This window comes from Gekko japonicus, unplaced genomic scaffold, assembly GCF_001447785.1.
Source record: "Gekko japonicus isolate JY-2015 unplaced genomic scaffold, Gekko_japonicus_V1.1 scaffold3742, whole genome shotgun sequence".
Classification (NCBI taxonomy): Eukaryota; Metazoa; Chordata; class Lepidosauria; order Squamata; family Gekkonidae; genus Gekko; species Gekko japonicus.
In genome coordinates this window covers 109,710-127,731 of record NW_015167653.1, presented here as the reverse complement: position 1 = coordinate 127,731, position 18,022 = coordinate 109,710, and the positions used below count along the sequence as shown (strand labels likewise).

The 18,022-nt window shown below is 46.1% G+C and overlaps 1 protein-coding gene across 1 annotated transcript in view; it reads left to right on the top strand.

Annotated features, from left to right (window-relative positions):
* Positions 1-11,695: 11,695 nt before the first annotated feature.
* The window catches only part of KCNQ2 (potassium channel, voltage gated KQT-like subfamily Q, member 2), a gene marked incomplete at its 5' end in the record, with an annotated part of 49,355 nt that continues 43,028 nt past the window's right edge, over positions 11,696-18,022 (top strand). The window contains 3 exons of the mRNA XM_015414096.1: positions 11,696-11,764; positions 13,646-13,679; positions 13,957-14,038. Of these exons, the coding sequence (XP_015269582.1) occupies positions 11,696-11,764; positions 13,646-13,679; positions 13,957-14,038 (185 nt within the window). The remainder of the gene's footprint in view (positions 11,765-13,645; positions 13,680-13,956; positions 14,039-18,022) is intronic.

Below are 18,022 nucleotides of genomic sequence, written 5' to 3'. Positions count from 1 at the left end.
TTTTTGGGCTGTGACGGACTGTGTCCATACGTGCCTCGATTCGGTCATAGTGCATCGTTGAAATGCTTTCTTGAGATCCGGCTCACTTTGTGCTGTCAATCAATGGGACTATGTGCCGGTGAACATCAGTAGTCGGTAAGAAACAAGAGGCTGCGAAGATAAATCTGTGGCAATCTGTACATGCGCTAATTAACAAAGTAATATTAGAAATTATCTAAATTAAATGGGAATGTGGGGAAAGGACCAGAAAGGAGGACCACCAGACTAGAACCATGGAAGAAAAATCAAAACAGAGGGAATTTGCTCTTTTCTACTAGAAATTGGCTAACGGATTGTACCGTCCCCCAATATCTGTTTTATCTGGTCCTCTTGATGCATACCATGAGTTTGATTTGAGTCCAGTAGTATCTCTGAGACCAACAAGATTTTTGGGGTATAAGCTTTCCAGAGTCAATGCTTTGTATCTGATGAAGAGAGAGCTTTGCCTCATGAAAGCTTATATCCTGAAAATTTTGTTGGTCTCGGATCACCTACTGGACTCAAATCTAGCTGTTCTACCGCACTCCGACCTGGCTACCAACCTGAAACTATGCCATGGGTTTGATGCTGCGAATTGATCCAGGTTTTATGACTGTTCATAGTCCCAAGGATCAATTTTGGGGAGGCCCTGTGCTAGTCATTACTGATAAATGGACAGATGTCTGTCCCGTGGAGTCCACTTAACTCGTGTGCTAATTTTCTTTGTTCTGTTTCTTTTCTTCCCCCTTCCTTCCAAAACAACCGTTTCTTTTTTCCCCTCCTTGTTATATTTCTCCTTCCCCCCCCTTTTCCCCTCACCCCACGTTTTCGTTACGAAAAATTCTCGAATCAAAAAGTTCGCAAGCGCAAACCTATGCTCCTTCCAGGTATGAAGTGCATGTGGATTCAATTGGTGTGTTGTGTTGCCCCCATGTTCATTATTTAGTGAAGGGAACCTGCTAAGCTTTATTTTACTTTTTCCCCAAAAAGAAAACCCCAAACCCAACAGAACAGAAGCCCTCTACAAAAAGCCAAACTCTGGCCCCAGTCACACGGAGCATTAGCCACGCTAGAGGGACGGAAGATAGGCGGAGTTTCCGGGCGCAATCTCACCGGCACATCTGGGAAGCGTTGGGCTTCCGTGGCGCAACCGAGGCTTCCCGCCAAAGACGCGCAGTAAAAAACTAGTACCTCGGAGGTACTAGTTTCCTGAAACCGCGGGGCAAGGGCGGGCGTCTGATCGCGTTTCCGGAGGTAGTTCTGGCGCCCGCCCATGTCCCCTCGGAATTTTTTTTTCAAAGTCTCCACGGATGCGCACACGCACCCAAGAGAGCATGCGCACAATTGAGTAAAAAAAACCCAAACCAACCCCTTTGCCCTGCGCCCTGCTTCTTTGCTGCGCCGCAGGACTGTGGAGTGATCGGCACCTCCCTCCTTCCACGGGACCTCCACAGGACCTCGATAGGTAGGTCTGCTCGAGCAACCGCGCAGTTTTTAGCCCCGGGGCTAACAGCCACGTTCCCCCCCCCGCAGTTTCCTGCCCGTGTGACCGGGACCTCTTAAAACCAAAGGCCGTGGACAATCGAATGCAATTTTGTGAACCTCCTATCTGTGTAGAAACAGAGTGGCAAGAGAGTGAAGGAATGGTTCTAAAGGGACACGTTTTTGATGAACGCTGGAGAATATAGATGGCCGAAGGACTCTGGTTTCTCTAGCAACCATTCTAAGGAGCCCGCATTCGTTCTGTTATCAGTGGTCTGATTTCATTAAAATCTGGAAGGGGCGGGGGGCTCTGGGTCTTCGTCATCGTCCTGGTCTGTAGCTTCCATCTTTTAAATACATACACAATTAAACAGGGTACAGCTACGGCTCTAAGGGCGACTCCGTCACTTTGCAGCTGGTCACGATGCTTTGTATTAGTCCTTTGTGACGCACTTTACATGTTCGTCATTTGCTAAATTTCATTCCACACCCCTACTGTTTACGTCCCCCTCCCCTGATGTTTTTCTCGACTAACTTTTCTCCCCTCCTTCATCACCTCTGCTTCGCTTTCTGTTTTTCTACACCACAGCAAACCTTAGGGCCTAAACTAGAAAACACCTTGGAGCTCTGGGGTCCCATCTATTGTCTCTCTGAATTTCTATTAATAGCAGCTGTATCGGCAGGGTAGGGTGGGGACTGGATCAACGTGGTGGTTGTGCGGATGGGCGATGGGTTTAACTCCCCCCCCCTTCATTCCTCAGTGTGAAACAGCTACACATTTGCCCTTGACTGTGTTGGTGGCGCTCCAGGTACTAACCAATATTCCCTAGGCTCCCCTGCTATTAATAGAAATGGCAAGAGATAGGAAATGCAGTTCTCGACTCTCCAGCATCTGCTCCCTGCTGCACCTTTAGTCTCTACTGAAGTTATATTAAAACTGCAATAGTTCTGTTTCTGTGGCCTAGTAAGAGTTTCCCGAGGCAGTCTGGTAGCCATCAAAAATCTAATTCTACATAGATTGAGATGGGTAGCCGTGTTAGTCTGTCTGTAGCAATAGAAAAGAGCAAGAGTCCAGTAGCACCTTAAAGATTAACGAAATCTGTGGCAGGAGAGGAGCTTTCGTGAGTCACGGCTCACTTCCAAAGAAGTATCTGGACTCTTGCTCTTTTCCACTGTTAATTCCACATAGTTGGGTTCCCTGTTCTGACTTGGTACTGTATGAAGCTGTGATCATATCTAGGCCTCACATATTCCTTGGTTCCTTCTCCCACAAGCCTCATCCCTTCCCATCCTACCACTTAGGGTGGCAAAGGAAAGGATGAGGTAATCAGAACTAGCAAAACAACTGTGTGCTGTATTTCCCACAACCAGGGCTATTTTGGGGCAGGAACGCACAGGAACGGAGTTCCAGCTGGCTCCCAAGTTGGCCACGCCCAGCAGGAACTCATTAGCATAATAGGCCACACCCAACAGCAGAAACTCATTAGGATTGGCTACAATTAGTGGTGTGTGGCCTAACATGCAAAGGAGTTCCTGCTTCAAGAAAAAGCCCTGGGCTTTGTCAACAGACAAGGTAAAGAGAATAAGAAGCAAAAGGTGGGCGTGGCTGGATGACCACACTTCTGGTAACAGGGGTGTGTGGCCTAATATGCAAATGAGCTGTGCTGTCAGGGGTGTGGACTAATATGCTAATGAGTTCCTGCTGTTGGGTGTGGCCTATTATGCTAATGAGTTCCTGCTGGGCTTTTTCTACAAAAAGGCCTGCCCACAACATATTCATAAAGGAGACTTTATTTAAAGTGTAATAGATCTACTATGTGAATTCAATATGTCCATACAATCCATCCTAGGAAAATACAGAGGCCAAAGAGTAAATATACAGGATTATATATAGAAAGTCCAACACTTTCCCCAGGTAATTTTTCAGTGTTTCAGACCTTTGTTCCTTCCTCAGGAACGAAGAAGAAAAAGAAGGAGGTGGTGGAGGAGGAGGAGATTGGATTTATACCCTGCCCTTCACTACGCAAAGGAATCTCAGAGTGGCTTACAAACTCCTTTCCCTTCCCCTCCCCACAACAGACAGTGCATCAGCACTGTTGTCTACTCCCAAAGCTCTGCCTCACGTGCTCCTGAGGGTTGTCACAACAGGTCTGGCAACCCTTCCTGGAAGTTTATAGGTGGGGCCCAGGTTAGGAAAGACTGAACCCTGCTGTTGTATGTGAAGAAGAAGAAGAGAAGAGATTGGATTTATACCCCACCCTTCACTCGGCGTCTCAGAGCGGCTTACAAATTCCTTTCCCTTCCCCTCCCCACAACAGATGCCCTGTGAGGTAGGTGGGGCTGAGAGAGCTCTGACAGAAACTGCTCTTTTTCAAGAACAGCTATGCCAGAACCGTGGCTTGCCCAAGGTCATCCAGCAGGTGCAAGTGGAGGCTTGGGGAATCAAACCCTGTTCTCCCAGATTAGAGTCCGTGCACTTAACCACTACACCAAAGAACTGTGAAAAATACAAAATGCAATAATATGACAAACACTTATTTAAGCAACTTTTCATCAAAATGCAATAATATAATCTTTCATTTGCATTTTGTCTTTTTCACAGTTTTTTGTTCCTGAGGAAGGACCAGAGGTCTGAAACACTGAAAAAATTACCTGGGAAAAGTGTTGGACTTTCTATATATTATCCTGTATATTTACTCTGGCCTCTGTCTTTCCTAGGATGGATTGTATGGACATATTGACTTCATATAATAGATATATTGCACTCCTTATTGAATATGTTGAGGGAAATAGAGCACACAGTTGTTTTGCTAGCTTTGTGTCACTTTTTACTGTGTGCCGTGCCTTTGTTGTTGTATGTAAGCAGGGCTATTTTGGGGCAGGAACGCACAGGAACGGAGTTCCGGCTGGCTCCCAAGTTGGCCACACCCAGCAGGAACTCATTAGCATAACAGGCCACACCCAACAGCAGGAACTCATTCGGATTGGCTACATTAGGGGTGTGTGGCCTAACATGCAAAGACGGTCCTGCAACAAAAAAAGGCCCTGGGTTTTGACAACAAACAAGGTAAACAGAATAAGAAGCAAAAGGTGGGTGTGGCTGGATGACCACACTTCTGGTAACATGGGAATATGGCCTAATATGCTAATGAGTGGTGCAGTCAGGGGGTGTGGCCTAATAGGCTAATGAGTTTCTGCTGCTGGGTGTGGCCTATTATGCTAATGAGTTCCCGCTGGACTTTTTCTACAAAAAGAGCCCTGTATGTAAGGATGAGGTAATCAGCACGGCCTGGTGTGATTGGAGCTTTGGTTGCATCAGGAAGAGGCAGGAGGTGATTGATTGGTGGCTACCAGCCTTGGATAATGTCTAAATTGGCTCTGGGCCCCAGCTTTTGAATAAATCAGTTCCAAGCTCTTTGAAGGTAGGATGAGTGGTACTGGTCACTGGAGGCTTTAATCCTTCTGCGCCAGTGGCCAGGTTGCAGGCGAACCACAGGAACAGCTTAACGGAAGCCCTGATCTTCGAACTTCTTATGCGGTGCGTTGTATGCAGGATGGGGTACAAATCCTTGCAGATTTCATAATGGCTCTTTCGAGCGGCAAGGGAATTTTTTACGCATCAGGGAGGGAAGCGAAAATTAGGAAAGATCCGGGCAGCACAGCCAATACCTTTTGCGAACTCACCCCGCTCCCTTGCTGAGTCCTACTGTGTGCTCGTCCATCTTCTGCCTCCTTTGCTTCCCGGGTAATCTCGGCTGTCTCTCTCCTGGCCCTTTGACGGTGAAAGAACTGGTTGGGGGGCGGCGGGGTCAGCAGTCCACTGCTTCTTCCACTTGGGGCCAAAACACAGTCCTCCGGCGGCAACCGCATTGCAAACACAACCATAACACGCCCGCCTTCTTTCGGGGTGAAGACAGGCGTACGGCTTCCAGATTGGTCAGTGGCGCGCGGTACGCTGTGCTCCCACAAGGTGAATGGTTAGCCTTACTTGTGTGTCAGGATGCACGCACACACCCCCCCAGAAGAATTTTGAGGGGGGGGGTTTGCCATCAAGTCGCAGTGACCACGCAGGGTTTTCAAGGCAAGGGACATTCACAGGTGGCTTGCCATTGCCTGCCTCTGCATAGAGACCCTGGACTTCCTTGGCCGTCTCCCATCCAAGTCCTAATCAGGGTCGGTCCCGTTTAGCTTCTAAGCTCAGGCAACATCGGGCTAGCCTGGGTTAACTGGGTCGAGGTAAAGACAGCAAAACCCATCAATGTATATGTCCGTACTTCGACCTGACACCATCCTGCCCCAGCTGCATATATTTAAAATTGCAAAACTGTTTTGGAACCGAGGCAGGGAGGTGTATTGGTGACAATTCAGGCGCTGGCCAATAGCTGCCTTCCAAAGCCAAACCCCCTCCCCCCCAAGTTCAGAAGGTTACGTCTGTCTTCACCCCTTCTCCATCGCTCAACAAAAGATGCTAGTGGCACAACGGGCGCAATCCACCGTAGGTAAGGTACCGGCTCCTTTAAGGATTGCGACTCGCCAGTTGAAGACCAATGCGCCACGTTTAGCGACTTTGTGTCGGCGACAAGCAGGTCCTGATCTTCTCCTTGTGTTGCTTTCTCTACAGTAAAGCGGGGTAAGTAGCTGTGTGCCACAAAACATGCAGCAGAGAGCAAGTGAGGCAGTTCCCTTTGACTTTGGACCAAACGCCTTTCCGGATCCTTGCATCCCACTTCTGTGTGTTACTTCCCTGGTCCTCCCCGCCAGGTTAATCTGCTTCCCCCACCTCACCCCACCCCTTCACTTCCTGTCTTACAACTGCTTTTACTTAAGCACAACAATTAACCCTTGTGTGGTGTGTGCGCTCGCATGCCTTTGTGGGAGTGTGTATTTGTGTCGTACCACCCATATTGTGTTCTCTGTGTGTGACGTCCTAGCCGGTCGCTTAAAGGCATGAAACCTGCCTTACTCCACCCCTGCCTTAATAATGTTTGTGCTTCCTGATGGCGAATCATCTCTCTTTCCTTTTGCTATGGACAGCGAACGATTGGATGTGGTTATCATATCTTCAGCGCTGCGCCAACATGAGCAGAATATTCGGTTCAGTGGAAAAAACATTGCCCTTGGTGGCTTGGCCCAGATATCATGTGAAACCATGGGTTTTTTTAAACAAAAAAAACTAACCACGGTTACTGTGATTGTCCAAATATGGGTCAGTCCACTTACTGTGGTTAGTTCGGGGTCTGTCGTTCCAGGATCTGAAAAGTTTTTGTTAGTTTCATAGCTCACAGAAGTTACTTATTTGCCACTGTCTCTGACATACCCCTTTTAACAAAACAAATGATCTCTCTTTATTTTGTGATAAAAGTATAACAAACTGGGGTAAATGGACCACACAGAATTTCTGGATGACTTGTCCACATCACACATCCCTTACCTCTTTTTGAGAGAGGCCTTGCAAATTAATTGTTGATGACTTTCAAGGTAGTCACGTTTCATATCAACAATGCCAGATTCCAGATTCACCTTTTGTCTAAAATAATATTGAGAAAAAGGAGACGTCAAAGATTGCAGCAACTATTGGTCCATCGCATTAATTTCACACCCGAGTAAAGTGATGCTCAAAATCAAAATCCTGTCTAAGATACATATCCCAAAATAGAGCTGAATGTAGAATATTATCTATCTTTATGTTAAATATTGTTGAAAAATGTTCACATATGGGGAAAAAAATCAATGTGAATTTTTGCAAGCAAATTTACAGCACAGTCCTCCGCACATCTCTGTATCAGAGATAGCAGGGGAAAGATTGAATGAAACCAGCATTTGGTAGGACAGACCACTATTTGAATGGTCTGCAAGCTGAATCCTGGCTTTGTAAGCCGACCGTCATTACAATAAACCCTGGTTTCTCATTATGTCTGAACAGAGCTCGTGTATGATATGCATAATCCGCCTACAAATCCCGGGTCCTTGGAGGTCGCATGCAGTGTGGGTTTTTACTAGTCATTGTGTGAATCTTTGTGCCTACCTTGGCCTATGAGTGCAGCATGATTCTTGCAAATGAGATAACATCTTCTCTGGGAAGAAAGAACCTTCAAATACCCCTGGGTCCAAAGATATGTATTTCCTAAAGTATTTGGTGTTAAGTATGTTTTTGTTAGTTTCATAGCTCACAGAAGTTACTTATTTGCCACTGTCTCTGTCATACCCCTTTTACAAAACAAATGATCTCTCTTTCTTTTGTGATAAAAGCGTAACAAACTGGGGTAAATGGACCACACAGAATTTCTGGATGACTTGTCCACATCACACATCCCTTACCTCTTTTTGAGAGAGGCCTTGCAAATTAATTGTTGATGACTTTCAAGGTAGTCACGTTTCATATCAACAATGCCAGATTCCAGATTCACCTTTTGTCTAAAATAATATTGAGAAAAAGGAGACGTCAAAGATTGCAGCAACTATTGGTCCATCGCATTAATTTCACACCCGAGTAAAGTGATGCTCAAAATCAAAATCCTGTCTAAAATACATATCCCAAAATAGAGCTGAATGTAGAATATTATCTATCTTTATGTTAAATATTGTTGAAAAATGTTCACATATGGGGAAAAAAATCAATGTGAATTTTTGCAAGCAAATTTACAGCACAGTCCTCCGCACAGTTATATCCTTCTAAGCCCACTGATTTCAGTGGATTTGGAATGGTATAACTCTTCCTAAGATTGTATTAGTAAGCTAGGGTTTTTTAAAAGAAGGCTCTCCCTTCTTTCATCTTCCCCCCAAGGTGTTATTCTAATTAATTCAATTAATTGCTGTTCAAAAGTGTGTGTCTTCTTGTAAAACAAGCCTTGTGGTTGTGTACATCTTTTGCATGCCATCGATAGAGGCAGTCAACAAATTCCAAATATTGGGTGGTTTGTTTCTTGATGCAATACGTATCCCGTGTTGGCTGCCTCAGGACCTGACATCAAAACTTTCTATCTCCTTTTCTATAAACCCAGCCAGGTGCTCTGTTCAGAAAGTAAACAGTTCAGCCGCCCTTTTCAAACTTCTGGGCAGTTTATAAAAACCTTAGATGCCTCATCCTCTTTAAAGTTAAACATATCCGACTCAATCTGGCACTGGATTTCTGACGACTGCATGAACTCTTGTGCCTAGGAAAGTATGATGGGACTGCATTGCTGCAGATCTGATTTTTACTGCCTGTTTTGCCCCAACCATTAGTGGTGGTCAGAAGAAGAAGAAGACAATGCTCCAGTCTTTCAGGGGCCAGGCAACCCACTTAGATGCTGTCCTTGTACATGTGATGTAATTGTGCACAGGGAATGTGCCTAACGGTGGAACTGGGTCTGCTAGCTTGTCCTTGGCTTAAAGTTTAGCTAAATGTTGGTGCAAGATGTATGGATGTACAACCTGTATGTAAGTAGATCTCTCCCCATGCCCTGGAACCCTTGAAAAGCATTCTTGGTTGAGGTCAGGAGGTCCACCAGTGGGCACCTGGTATTTTTGGCCACTGTGTGACAGAGTGTTGGACTGGATGGGCCTTTGGCCTGATCCAACATTGGCGTCTCTTATGTTCTTAACCCGTAAGCACTTACTCTCCAGCTACTCAACCAAGAATGCTTTTCAAGGGTTCCAGGGCATGGGGAGAGATCTACTTACATACAGGTTGTACATCCATACATCTTGCACCAACATTTAGCTTGTATGTTCATATGTTGTATGTTCATGTGTTGTGTGCTGATGTTAGTGGCCAAGAGTTGGAGGAGGCCTTCCAGGCCATCTGTTCCGCTTCCCTGTAAAATGCCAAAAGCTAAAAGAGAGCCTCTTGGCTGTACCCAGATGGGATGGCTGGCATAGGACATGATTTGAGGCTGACTGAGCATAAAAGGAGGGCGGGTAGGATCGCCAGCACTGCCTTGGAAAATGCCAGGAGCTTTTGAGGGTGGTGCCTGGGGAGAATGGCATTTGGGAAGGAAGTGATGTCACTTCTGGGTGAAATGCTAGGAATTTCCTATAATGGTAGAGACCATAAAGATGTGGGGAAATTCCTAGAGCATCACTATGGAGGCCATTTTTCCCCCTCCTGCTCCTCCATTTCTCGAGAGCAGGGGATCAGTGCCAAGGGCAGGGGTTTACTTGCTGGAGGTGGGCAAATGGGAGATCTCAAGGCATGGCTAGCAGGCACAATCCCACTCCTCCCTTTTAGTGCATGTTGCATATGCACAGTTATATTGCGTGCAGAGCTCTTGTGTGTCTACGCCGTCCAAGAGAGAGGCCAATTTTAAACACCATGCGGGAGGGCAAAAATGCATCATGTGACATTGTGCACATCCAGCATGTGATGCTGGTGCATCGCCAGCCAGGCTATGGATCCCTGGCGGGCTAACACTGCATGGGTAGCAGTTGAAGGCCCAGTTTGAATGTGATGCTGTGCCATCCCACACAGGTAAGTTCTTCTTGCTGGCCAGCCTTCTTTTAAAATTGGGCCTCTGCCGGAAGTCCTGGTGCTCTGGCGTTGCTTAGCTGCAACCACACAACAAGGCCCCCAGATCATCTCCTTCACTTCTGAGCTTTATGTTGTTTTCCCCCAGAGCCCCAAAGAAGGCTGAAGTCCCTTTGGTGTACCACGTTTATTTATTTATTTGAAACACTTTTATGCTCGATCAGGGTCCACAAGGCTTTCATTTCAGTTTCTGCTTTAACTTGCAAGCATAGGTTTTTGAGTTTCACTGACTAGTCCAGTTTAGAAAGCCAGGAATGTTCTACCAAGTCCCCCAAATATTTCTATATATACAGACCAGAGATCACTCCTCTTTTAAGAGTTATTTTCCTTTTCACCCGGCAGGGATTACTTCTGTTGACTAGGTGCTCTGTCCCTTTCCAGCTTGAATGGGGATCTTCCTTGACCCTCTTACTCCTTTTTGCCTCCGTCCCAGTCCTCAGACAGTGCTAAACAGATCTTCAACTATCAGTTCCCGACTGTCATTTCTTAACTGACGTTCTCCACAGAATTCTGTTTGAACAGCCTGTCACTCAGAGGTTCTCAGACTCAGGCACTAACCCTGGACAGTCTGTCACAAGGACATACTTCCCAAGTGACTACTTTAAACAAGTGATCACCAAGACAAACCTCATTTTAATTACCCCTACTGTTTAAGCTGTGATAAATGGTATTAATTAGGAATATTCCTAACCTCCCAACCCAAAAGAGGGCGTTTTCGTCAGTTTTTTTTCTAAAAAGAGCCCAAAAGAGGATGGACACACACACAAAAAAGAGGACATGCCTTCTAAAAAGAGAACATCTGGTAAGCCTAAATAAAATAACTTTCAAAAGAAAAAGACTTGGGTTACTTGTTCATTTGAAAAGGCATCCTGTTAATCAGAGCTTCTGCCTGCAGTGTTAAAGAGTTACTCTTAGAGTTATTCGTAACCTCCCTGCCCGACATTTTGTGACTGGCTCTGCCTCTTGTGGCAGCCATTTTGTGGTTGCTCCCACTGACTTGTTTAAAAATTCCAAAGGTGCCCACATGCTCAAAAAGGTTGGGAACCCCCCCCCTGCTCTAACCACTACTTGGCACCGATTCAAAACTTATCTTGGAAGGAACCGCAGGGGCTGACAAAGACCTTCAAGTGCACACTGATGTAAAGAGAATGCTGTAAATTGGATAGGATGAGGAAGTGTCGCTTATCCAGGGATTCCAACTCCTGTTTATGAAATACCTGGAGATTTTGGGGTGTAGCCTGGGGAAGGACCTCTGTGGGTATAATGCCGTGGAGTCTGCCCTCCAGAGCAGCCATTTTCTCCAGGGGAAGTGATCTCTCACACAGGAAATCAGTTTTAATGCCAGGCAATCTCCAGTCCCCACCGGGAGGTTGGCACCCTATGTTTAATGGGGGAAAGCGATACCACAAGGAAATTCTTTAAGCTTAAAAAAAAAATAGGGACCGCATCCCTCCAAGGCTTTGGAGCTTAAAATCCAGAGACACTGTCTCTCCTCCCCGCCATCTTTATTTTGCGTCCCTGCTTTGGGGGTACTTCTAGAAGTAGCTTGAGCTATTAAAAAAACGTCCCTCTCTTTCTGTGTTTGCAAAGAGGCAGAATTTCAGGGGCAGGGAAGCGGTTGCTGCTCCCTCCCCCCCCCAGCGTGTCAGTCTCTGAATGTGACTTTATTTTGCCTTTCCTCCAATTTAGACTGATTCCTCCTTTGAACCAACTGGAGCTCCTGAGGAACCTGAAGAGCAAATCTGGATTGACTTTCAGGTCAGTAGACTTGTTCGGAGGCTGAGGGGAGGAAAAAACAGAAGCAATGGCAGGCGGCCGAAGTGACAGAAAGGTCACAGACCTCGTACGGGTCTTGAGCTTGTGGGACTTTTAAAGTGCTGTCCCGCCTTAGGGGACAACAGCCACCAGGAGAATTCACAAAACTCTGAGGGTGTTAACTTGATTCGACATACAATGCAGCTAAATGCCGATAGAGTAACCCAGGGATATTCAGTGGCTCAGGAGCCACCTGTGACGTTTTGACATGCCACCCGTGGCTTTTGCGAGCAGGGTTCCCCAAGATCCCCCATGTTTCAGAAAAGTGGGCAAGAGACTTGGCCTGGTGGAGACCATGGGCCAGGCCTAGGCGAGGCTTTTGCCTACATGTATTCTGATTGGCCGTTGGAGATTTGATTGGCTGTGCAGATTTTTGAAAAACATTGTTTTGGCGGCAGCTGCCACCACAGCACATGGATCCTCTCTGTGTGGATGAAAGGAAGGTGCATCAGCCATTCTGTGCCTGATTCTGCCTCCTGCGGCAGCCATTTTCTGACAGCCATTTTGTGGCTGTCCCTACCTTACTCTGTCAGAATTTCAGAGATGCCCACAAGCTGAAAAAAGTTGGGGAGCCCTGAAGTAGACAACAATGATCTTGATGGACTGACTGATGGACTGATTCAGTAGAAGGCAGCTTCATGTGTTGCTTCCTTTATGCTGTGAATAAAATCTTAATGTATTCTACCAAAAGTATGCATGCATCCGATACATACATTATATTAACAATTCTGATTTCCAAGTTTTCACCATATATTTGACGATCTTGCAACTATATAACATTTTCTAGCCTAAACAATCTTGCAACTATATAACTTATTTTCTAGCCGAAACGCTCAACAATAATGAATCGTAACACAGTATTTATGGGGTATCTTTACAATCCGGTATTTTGTAGTTACTCTCTATTGAATTGCACACAATCTTTTTGAGAATATATTTTCACTAACAGCCAGTTCTGAGGTGTAGTACTTCAATGTGTCTCAGCTGTTTAATGATCAAAATCCATTCATAAAGAATCCAACAATTTTTGTCGTTATAGGGTTGCTGGATTCTTTATGAATGGATTTTGATTGTTATACAGTTGAGACACATTGAAGTATTACATCTCAGAACTAACTGTTAGTGAGCATTTATTCTCAAGATTGCATGCGATTCAATAGAGAGTAATAGTAAAGGTAAAGGTTTCCCTTGCTCGAAATCCAGTTGAATCTGATTCTAGGGTTGCGGTGCTCATCTCCGTTTCCAAGCCGAAGAGCCAACGCTGTCCGAAGACGTTTCCGTGGTCATGTGGCCGGCATGACTAGACGCCGAGGTGCACGGAACGCTGTTACCTTCCCACCAAAGCGGTACCTATTTATCAACTTGCAGTTTCTTGCTTTCGAACTGCTAGGTTGGCAGGAGCTGGGACCAGAGACGGGAGGTCACTCCGTCATGCAGCACTTGGGTCTCAAACTGCTGAACTACCGACCTTCCGGTCTGCGGTTCAGTGTCTTAATCACTTGAGCCACCGCAGCCCCTACAGAATACTGGATGGTAAAGATACCCTATAAATACTGCGGTACAATTTATTATTTTTGAGGATTTCAGTTAGAAAATAAATTATATAGGTGCAGGGTCCTCAAATATGTGGTGAAAACCTGAGAATCAGAATTGTTAACTTAATGTCATGTATGTATTGGATACGTGTCTACTTTGGGTAGAATACATTTCAGGTTCTATGCAACGCAGTGAGTGTTGTTCTTTTATCATTTAACCCACCACAAACCCGCTTTTGTCAGTTTCCTTTTTCTGCTCACTCGGTGTTATTTCTGCTTCTGTTTAAAGGAAAGAGCCGCAGCCCGAGCCGTCTCCAAGGTCTGTATGTTTCCAGACTGTTCATTCTCATGCCTTCTGACTTTCTTTCTCTCTCTCTCTCTCTTTTCTCTCTCTTTCTACCTTTGTGTTCCCTCGTGTCATGTGCCTGTGTGATGCCCGTGGCGACAAGGGGCGGAGAGCCATTCAAATAAAGCATTGTGGACCTTCGACCCGCTCATCCCGCTCCGTGAGACCTCTGTCCGCGTGTCTCGTACCTTACCCGTTAACGGTGGCCCTTCGATCCTCTTTTCCTCTTCTCCGGTGGCAAATTCGCCGTTTAGCGTGTGGGCCAGTGTAGTCTTGGGCAGGGAGGGAGAGACGAGGTTTACGGCTGCATCAAAATGAAAGGCGGAGAGGCAGCCGGTGTTCCCTCTAAGCTGAGTTGGTGTGAGCCGGCTCACAGTTTTTTAGCCTCTGGCTCACGTATTTTTGTCTTGGCTCAGGACGGATGGCTCCAGAGCAAACCAGTTTATGCAGTAGCCAAATCGCTCGCTCACACTTTTAATGCCAGTAGCTGAGAAACTAGAATCTCTGCTCACAAGACTCCACAGCTTAGAGGGAGCGTTGGATGCAACATAGGTATGCTCAGAAATGGATTGGGGGGGGGAAGACCCCAGGATATAAAGATCCTGCGGAAGGTCTGGTGATATATCTGACTGCTGTTACCCTCTTGTGTTCCCTGAACTGGGGGGGAATCAATTGACAGGGAGGTGCCCGTCATTCTTCCATTCCCGTTCTTCCCTCGCCCATGTTTCTTCCTTTCTTTTGGTCCCAACCAGTGTTCCCTCTAAGCTGAGTTAGTGTGAGCTAGCTCACAGTTTTTTAGCCTCTGGCTCACAGATTTTTGTCTTAGCTCAGGAAGGATGACTCCAGAACAAACTAATTTATGCAGTAGCCAAATCACTCACTCACAACTTTAATGTCTGTAGCTCACAAAGTAGAATTTTTGCTCACAAGACTCAACAGCTTAGAGGGAGCATTGGTCCCAACAGCAGTGAACGAAAGGATCTTCATTACCTGTCAACATTGGTCTCATCTCGTTGTTTCATGGTATGCAGAGAGAAAGGCCGTGGCTCAGTGGCAGAGCGTCTGCTTTGAGTGCAGAAGGTCCTGAGTTCAATCCCCGGCATCAGCTGTATGAAATCGTGGCATTTGAAAGAGCGGAAAACTGATTTTGCCTCCTGAGAGAGGGGGGGGGGAAGGGCCATAGTCAGGGGTCATTTTGTAGAAAACGAGGCGCAGGAGCTCATTAGCATAACTCATTAGCATACCTTATTTGCATATGGCACACCCCCTGATGTCACCGGAAGTGTGTCAGAAGGCAACACCCACCGCTCAGGCTCCACTGGACTGTTTTGGATTGCAGGTGTGACCTTGGGTCCACCCATGGCTATTTGCCATTAAAACTAAATACGGTAGAACCTCCATGTTTGGAAGCAAGGCACCCCTGGATATCAGTGCTAGGGGGCAGCAACAATGGCAGGCTTTGGCCTCTGGACCCTGCTTGAGGGCCTTTTAGGGACATCTGGTTGACCAGTCTGTGAGGCAGGATGCTGGCTTAGAGGGACCACTGTTGTGATCCAGCACAGTTGTTTTCCGTTATATGAAAAGGTCAGTCTTGCAGGAACTGTGTGTCTCCGGATGATCAGGCACTGCAAGTCATAAGCCCAAAGCTACTAGTTCTGGTTTGAAGTTTGTCCTGAATTTAGGAAAGGTGTCGTGGTTTGGGGACCACCAGAAACCTTGAATGATGGGTGAAGGCCCGCTAGTGATTTAGCTGTGTTTACTGCTCCTGGATTAGATTTGAGCCCAGTGGCACCTTAGAGACGAACAAGACCTTTGGGGTATGAACCTTGGAGAGTCAGTACTCCATTAATCAGAGATCAAATGATCTGGAGCTTCGACTCCTAAAAGCTCATACCCCAAACATCTTGTTAGTCTCTAAGGTGCTATTGGACTAGAATTTAGCTCTTCTACTGCGGACTGAAGTCGCCACCCTCTGAAGCTACTTCTGGGTGTAATTGTGTTGCTCCTTGGGAAGGGGGGGGGGATTCTGAGTTTCTAGCCTTCCACTGCAGTTCATTGGCTGCTTGAAGATGATGTGGCAGTTGTATAGAAATATTGATTTCTGAGTGTCTCCTGCATTCTCCTGTTCTGTCTTTTGGTAACAGGCTGTGCCTTATTTCCTGTTACAAGCCAAATGGTAGGCCCCATGGCCTCAATTGCATGCCATAAACCCACATTCTTCACACTTCCATGCTGGAAGCTAGGCCTACATGCAGAAGCTCACGTAGCCGATGGAGAAGCTGGAGTTGGGGGCCATGTGACTGCCGGCGTGGTTTCCAAACTTCCAGTCTATCCCCACTTGTACCCATGACAACCAAAACATTGGCCACACACCCTGCTACTCCTGATTGGCTGATGGCCACAGCTAGTCATGATTAGATTGGGGTTTAATTGTCTGGTCCCTTTGGAGAGAGACTCTCTCTGTCCCTTGCTCTCGTGCTGCGCTCTCTCTGCTCTTGTGTTCTGTTCACCTGAAATGCTGTCCTGCCATGCTGTCTGTTGGAGGGCAAAGGATTGCTTTGTGCCTTAGAGCACATGGAGGGCAAGGAGGGGATTTTCCTCCTCAAAATCCCTTGGTAATACCTGGATTATCACAATGGACAATCTTGAACTCTTGGAAGCTTCTGAATGTGGTAACTATGAATTATTAATGTTTAGTTAAGGCAAAGAGCTCTAGCCTTTCTTGTTTTGAAATCTTATAGTCGAATTGCAGTGCTCTGAACTGAATAAACTTAGTCTTGTTTCTAACTTGTCTTTGATGTTGTAACTGGGATTCCAAGCCTATTTCCTGTGCTTACCTGGCCACACGCTACCATTGAGCGTTAAGTGTACAACTCTGGGAATGAGGTGCTAATGTGTTAAGCCCTAGATGCCAGCTGAGAGATCTGAATCTCTGCTCTGAGCTGGAGGGGATTATAGAATACTGAGAGAGTCTTATGTTCTTATGTTCTTAAATCCAGAGAGGGTAGCCTACCTCTCTGGGTTGTTGTTAATGTATTGAAAAGTATAGGATTCCCCTCTCATCCCTGGACAGGCTTGAGGGGCAGAAACCTATACAGCAGTGTTGAAGATGATGTTAGGCTTGCTAGGGTTAGGTTTGCAAGGGTTAGGGTTAGAGTTACTATAGTTAGGGTTACTAGGGTTAGGGTTGCAAGGGTAAGGGTTAGGGTTACTAGGGTTAGGGTTAGTAGGGTTATGGTTGCAAGGGTTAGGATTGCTAGGGTTAGGGTTAATAGGGTTAGGGTTAGAGTTACTATAGTTAGGGTTACTAGGGTTAGGGTTGCAAGGGTCAGGGTTAGGGTTAGTAGGGTTACAGTTGAAAGGATTAGGGTTGCTAGGGTTTCTAGGGTTAGGATTAATAGGGTTAGGGTTACTAGGGTTAGGGTTGCAAGGGTCAGGGTTAGGGTTAGTAGGGTTACAGTTGAAAGGATTAGGGTTGCTAGGGTTAGGGTTGCTAGGGTTAGGGTTTCTAGGGTTAGGATTAATAGGGTTAGGGTTACTAGGGTTGGGGCTGCTAGGGTTAGGGTTGCTGGGGTTAGGGTTGCTAGGGTTAGGGTTACTACAGTTAGGGTTGTGGTTACTAGGGTTAGGGTTCTGATTGCTATGGTTAGGGTTACTAGGGTTATGGTTAGGTTTACTAGGGTTAGGGTAAGGGTTGCTAGGGTTAGGGTTGCTAGGGTTAGGGTTGCTATGGTTAGGGTTACTAGGGATTGGGTTGCTAGGGTTAGAGTTGTTATGGTTATGGTTAGGATTACTAGGGTTAAGGTTACTAGGGTTACTTTGTGATTCAATCAGAAAGGATCATGGGTCCCACCAAGGACCAATAGGCTGCAGTGGGACCCATGATCCTTTGTAATTGCTCCCCAATGGGGAATTTATTATTGCATTTTTATTAAAACTACAAACTATAACAGAAATAAGGGAGGGGACTACATTTAGGGGATAAAGAAAAGATACCCACTACTGACTAAAAACCCAAGAGAGGAGATCTTCTAATCAGCTTGAATACACATCTAGTCTTAATCATATCAATCTCATTACAAACTGAGTCACATATTCTACTAACTTTTCCCACATCTTAAATTTAACTGACATAAGGAAATACCCCAAAGCATCTCAATTCAAAATTTTTCAAAGGCGCAATTCAGAGTCCTTCAGCCTTCACTTCTTCTTGTCCAGTCTGTTCCACAACTTATAAGGACTTTTAGGAGCTGCTGCCCCTTTCTCTGACAGAGAGTCCTCTCCAGAAGAACCCGAGTCCAGCTCGCCACTGGACTTGCT